Here is a 6,731-nt window from a genome sequence, read left to right on the forward strand (position 1 = left end):
AAATAATAGAAGTAAAAATTTAAAATAAAAAAATTAAAATTAAATTAAAAAGAAATTAAAAAGTAATTAAGTGGTAATTGCATCACGTAATTACCATCAATTCACAACCTCTGCATGCAAATTGTAGAGTGTAATTACTCCTGCCAATTACACCAATTACCTACTGACCAAGTAATTATTTGTCCTTCCAAATAGGACAAGACATTATAATTATACCAATTACATTAAATCCTATTGCCAAAATGTCATTCCAAACAGGCCCTTAATGAAGGTCATATATCATTAGGTTCATTAGTCATTAATGCAAGTCAAAAATGAAAGTTAAAACTTAAATAAACAATTCAAATATATGCCTTTCAATGGTGTCAATTGTTTTTTTTTAATGTCTTTTTAGTTTTTGATCTTTTATTAGATGTTGCCTTCACATATAGAAAAATATAAACACTATCTTTGTAATACAATCATACTATAACTTCAATATGATACGTTTGAATATATCGAATTGAAGTTGGTATACAAATTATTCAATTTTTTTTAATATGTACTTTTTTTGACTATGAATTATATATCATCTCAACGCCTACTTAATTTTTATGAGAACGCATTACCGGAGTTACTATACGCAACAAGTCATGTTTGAATTTAATAACAACGCGTGAATGGTTTTATTTTATTAATTTAATTAATTATTACATACAAACACTCCACTAATCTAATACTAGTTGCCAAACAATCTCTATCAGTAGAATGAATAAATAATATTAGAAAAGAAATACCAAGGTAAATATTATTATTATATTGAGAGAAAGTGGGTGCATTAAAATTGAACAAAACGCCAACCCACCAAATTCAAAAGAAATAACAAGAGTGGAAATTAATGTCACAAAAGCAAAGTGGTGTATGTAAGACATGCCAATAATTGAACCATCATTACACCTAAAAGTTGTACTTATTAATTAATTCCTTAATAATTATATCAATTATTTTCTCTCGCTCTCACTGTAACGTTGACATGCCATAATAATGTTAAGAAAAAGAAAACAATTTAATATTTATATTTTGGTTTTTTAAAAATAATATACACTTCATCCGTTTAAAAAAGAATGATATCTTTTTTAATTTGTTAACATTTTAATTTCTTTTTAATTTGTTTAAAAAAGAATGATATCTTTTTTTTTTGTTAATATTTTAATTTCACTTTTTCACGTGGTATGTTTAAGGCCACAAGATCAAATGACAATTTTGTACATTTGATCTAACTTTAATTTAGAACCACAAGATTTAAAGTCTTCTTTATATTGTTAAATTATGTTTCAAGTCAAACAAGATTATTCTTTGTGAAGCGGAGAAAGTACGTGTAAAAGTATTCAGAGAGTGAATTTGCTGAAATTTTTACATTAGTGTTTTGTTTGCGGCCGGGAAATTAAATATAATAATTTCTACATTTTTCTTGCAAAATTTAGTTGATACATTAAGCGAACAACAATATTGTAAACAATCCAGCAGATGACAAAAATGAAAGGGAGACACGATAAAAAGGTTGCACTACTCATATGAATTAAATTACCAGTATTAATATAAATTATAAACAAATAATATATGACTCTTAGCTTTGTTTGATAATGTTTAAGTATTTAAGCTTAAAGGAAGGAGAATTATTCAAGTCTTATAAAAAATTCACCTATCTAGAGACTTTTGTTCGATCAAGCATCAAAGCTACTTGATTGGATCAAATATGTAGTCAATATTCTAACTATAGTCCCACCCATATTTTCAAGGGTGTATTACAACTCTGTATACAAAAGTATCGATATTCTACCTCGATACTTTTGTCGATCAAAGCACAATTTCAGACATATATAAGGTTGATTTGAATCAAAGCTACCTGATTAGATCCAATATGTAGTCGATACCCATATATTCAAGGATGTAGCCAAAGGAAGAAAACATGATTTATCTCTCTTTTCTCCATTTATTTAGACATTTATAGTGGCGCCGGTGCATAAATGTTTGTGATCGTACTCAATAGGCACATAACTACTAGTAATATATATGGTTTATATACTTCATATCTTGTATGATGACATACATTATTATTGAAGCTAATTTACTATAACTAATCACATGCATGCATGCATGGCTAGCAAATATTAGGGCCAAATCCCACAAAACCATTAGCTCCATCAATAGAAATTTGGATGCCTTCTTGCTGGATATTCCCTATTATGGAAAGTCTGGATGGAGATGGAGCAAATGCAAAGCAGAATGTTCCCTTTGTATCCACTGGAATTAGGAAGTTCCTAGCTGGTAGTGTTAAGATAGGACCACCCATGAGGAAAAAGGAAATAGTTGGTACTCGAACTGTTACAAATCCGTTAAGATCATAGCAGGTATCGAATATTGACATGGCAGGCGCCCGTGGAAGGCTTGATGTTTGTGCTACAAAGGCATCGCGAAACGCCACATAGGCTTCGTGGGGAAGCCTGGTAACGGCTGTCCCTGTATCCATAACCACTCCTCCATCTCCTTCCTCAGTTAATCTAAATGCATCTTCAGGTATGGGTACACGCACTCCTCCAACTCCAAGACCCAACATGCCTATGTAATAGAAACTCGGAGCCCGTGGGTTTCGGATAAGTGGTACCCATGCTGCACCGGCGGGTAATACTTCCCGCCCGAATTCAAGTGATCCAGTTGATCCAGTATTAGTGCCCCGGCTAACCAAACAGTAACTAAAGGCTCCACCTGTTTGTCCACCGAGTTGTCCAACAAGTGACATGGAGCCTCCTCCAAGACCCAACAAACCGGCAGCCCCAATAAACATACCGTGATTACTATGGCCACATCCGATGGCGACGTCACGAATAACTGTGCGGCCAAAAGTAAGAGTCTCGAGGGCCATGGTCCCTTTGGTGTAGGATCCATCACCATACATGACTTTGTATTTACAGCGACCAGCATGACAACCAGAGTTATCTATGCGGTTGCAAAGGGAGGAAGAACATGGTACACCAGTAAAAGAAGCAGAAAGGGAAGGGTCAAATACCGGGTCAGACTGATGGTAACAATGGGTACAAGGCTGGCACTGAACCCAAACAATATCACTACCAGCATCAATAACCATGTATTGTTGTCTAACAGGACTACCAACACCAATTCTAACAAAGTATTCTCCACTGCCTTGCTCCATACCGGAAATAACCTCACTTCCGAACCCAAACCCCAATTCCTCCTCCTTAATTACCTTATTATTATCATTAGTAGTAGTATTAGTGAGTGTATGGACCCTTTTGAGGTCTCTTTTCATGCGAGCTTGAAAACGGCGAGGATGATCAGTAAAGTGAGAAAAAGGCAATTTGTCTCTGTGAAGAAGTTTCAGCTTCCATCTGCTATTGTCATCATCATCATCCACAATATTATTAATATTATCATGTACTGTTTCAGGAGGTTGGATTATTTCTTTAATGGCTTGGTTGACATCCAAGTGTTCATGGGTGGGAAATGGGATTGCATGCCCAGATGTGCTCTTGCTTTCATAACTAACACTTGCACTTATTATGCAACTCATGATGAACACCAAAAATATTGAAGGGACAAACATTCTCTCTTTTCTTTTCTTTTCTTTTCTTTTCTCTTGGAAATTGTGACCAAAAGGATACTTAGGAAAGGCGAATTTATCTACTTTGCCTTTCCACTTATTTACAACAAAAAGGTACCCCATTTGGAAATCATTAGTAGTCTCAAATATCCCCTATTATTTATTATAATTTTTATTTTTAAAGGTGAATTATAAAAAATTTAAATAAATATATTTTTTTATTATATTAATATGCAAAAAAAAAAAATATTTATAGTATTTTTTATATAGTTTTAGAATATTATATTTTTATTTAAAATATTGAATAATGTAAGTTAATTTAACTTTGAAAATTAGTCAAATTGACTTTCAAAAAGCGCAACCTGACAAACAGTACTGGACGAAGGGAGTAATAATCTAATTTAATTTGTCATACAGTTTAATTAAAGTTATATTATAAATGTTAAAATATTCTTAATTTTATAGCCTTAAATATGTCACTTGAAATTAAAGTATTGCCAAAATTAAAGGTGTTATTTTTTAATAAATATTTATAAAAAAAGTATATCATCTTTTTTTTAACAAGGTTGTTTTGGATTGATTCACCACTTCCATTTGCTCAAATTAAATTTTGGTTATGAGAAATTTTTAAAAGTTAAAATTGTAAAATGGGAAAGGGTCAAAAAAAACTCAGTTGATAATTTACAGCTGAAATATACTTTAATTTCTACATTAATGTTTTGTTTGCGGGATATTAAATATAACGAATTCTACATTTTTCATGCAAAACTTAGTTGACAGATGAAGCAAATAACAATATTGTAAACAATTCAGCAGATGACAAAAAATGAAAGGGAGACAAGATAAAAAGGTAGCACTACTCATATAAATAATTACCAGTACTAATTATAAACAATTATGACTATAACTTTGTTTGACAATGTTCAAGTGATTCTCTAAAATCGTTAAATTAGATTTTAGACCAGATTTTAGGTCTAATCATACCCCAAAATACATATAAATTATATTCTCAATAGACAAAGGCTTGAGTTTCTCTGTTTCATCTCCTCATAAAACTGTCATATAACTCAAATTTCCCTAAGGGTAATGGATTGGTACCTAACTTAAAAAGTAAAAAAATAAAGATCCGTTTAATAGAGTGTATTAAAAAAATAATATATACATTAATTTTGTCTATTATTATATCTTGTATGATACATTTTTCTAACCTAATCTATGTACAATTAATAGTTATATTGATTATACACTCTATTGTGGTGTTAAGTGTATATTACTAATATCATAAATTTCTAGATATTAGTAATGCAATGATTTTAATGCCTGCATTATTAGCTCAATTTAAAATCCAATTGTGCCCCAAATTCTCTTTTACATTTTTCAATCATAATAGTGGAGGATATCTTTATAAATAATATTTTTATGATATTTTTGATAAATCAAACAAAAAAATACATAAAATATTAATACTTGAAATTTAAAAATAAATTTAATCTTTCTATAAACACACAATATATAATAATATAGATAGAAGAGGTGCACTACTTGTGTGATAGGTAGCATGCATGTGTTGGAAATGATTTTTGGTTGCTGCGTAAAGTGTAACTATCAAGTACATAAAAGTACAATTTGAGTTTCCAAGTGAAGATTAACTAACATACGTATGTATGTTGGATCCTCAGAGCTTATATTTATACAAAAAATCATTTTCAATACATAAAGAAAAATGTAATAAGTAGAATTTTGTGAACAGGAGAATATATATCACCATCAGACTATGCAAATAAAATATTATTTTTTGTATGTGTAGTTGCACACATTAATTTGTTATATATACTGATCGATGCATTTTGATTGTAATAAATTAGATAGTTGCCTGGTGTCTACTACTTAAAATCACTTCATCATCGAATAAACTTTACTACTGTCTACTCATTAGAATTACGTTAAAATGAGAAAAGCATCACTTTAAATGTGTAACGACAACATTGGACCGCTAGCTGGAATACCAATTTTATTAATTAAAATCTTTCTACTTAAGTTTTACAACTTAATTAATATGTCCAAATACCACAATTAATTTATCACTTGTTATACATAAATTATTCTATACTTTCTCTATCTTCTTTACAGTCCTTGATGTTGAAGCTTCATATCTCAAAACTACAAACATGGTCATATCATATAAAATTGAATAAAACTACATGACAAGTTCTAGTGAGGACACAAAGTCTGACTCATGTGAGCCTATATGCTCTAACCTTGATGCATATGTTGTTGGATCAAAACTATATGCACAACTGAAGCCTACTATATTGCTTATAAGAATAATATATATCAATGATATTTATATTAGAACACATATAATCATGCTAAAACACATTAACTTGCTCAAATTTAATTCAATAATTACCTTTTAAAACAGTTAACAAGTACCTTCAAGCGAATTCACATATTAGACATACTTTCAAACGAATCCACAAAATAGACAACAACTTTGTTGTCTTCTACAATGATTCCAAGCTCACACTCAAACTCTCTCAATATTTAGGTGCGCAAGTATCATATAGAAAACATATTCTCTTTCTAGGGTTAGAAGAATCCCTAATTATAGAGATTTCTTACAATTCCAAAGAGGGAAACCAAAAAACATATATTCTCTTTCAACCGAAAATTACACCCTAGTTTCTTGTTAAAAAAGAAAACTAATGCTTGTCTCCTCACAAAATTAATTATCGAGTTTTTCTATTATGGAAATTATTCTAAATAATTAATTTGAATTATTCTGACCATATTAAATTACAAATCGTTCCACAAGGAATTCGTAATTACACCCCTCTATGTATATTTCGAAATTCCACATTGAACACTTATGTAATCCCCATTTTAATATTACAGATACTAATAAATAAATTAAATTACTGACAACTTCAATTCAATGATTAATTTGCTTTAGAGAACTGCTTAACTTATTTTATGTGTCGGATTAAAAAAATCATATAAAAAGGAATATTATCAATATCCATAACGAGACATAGATTACATCAAGTAACTTATTATTTCACCAATATATATTATTATCATCCAATCTACTAGATATTTTGACACATTTCAGAATCCCATCTTTTAATAAATC

The 6,731-nt window shown here is 30.2% G+C and overlaps 1 protein-coding gene across 1 annotated transcript; it reads right to left on the reverse strand.

Annotated features, from left to right (window-relative positions):
* Window positions 1-1,889: 1,889 nt before the first annotated feature.
* LOC107009550 (protein ASPARTIC PROTEASE IN GUARD CELL 2) lies at window positions 1,890-3,663 on the reverse strand. The gene has a single exon (XM_015208894.2). The coding sequence runs from the start codon at window positions 3,599-3,601 to the stop codon at window positions 2,141-2,143; it is 1,461 nt and encodes a 486-aa protein (XP_015064380.1). The 5' UTR covers window positions 3,602-3,663; the 3' UTR covers window positions 1,890-2,140.
* Window positions 3,664-6,731: the final 3,068 nt, after the last annotated feature.

This window comes from Solanum pennellii, chromosome 2, assembly GCF_001406875.1.
Source record: "Solanum pennellii chromosome 2, SPENNV200".
Taxonomy (NCBI): domain Eukaryota; kingdom Viridiplantae; phylum Streptophyta; class Magnoliopsida; order Solanales; family Solanaceae; genus Solanum; species Solanum pennellii.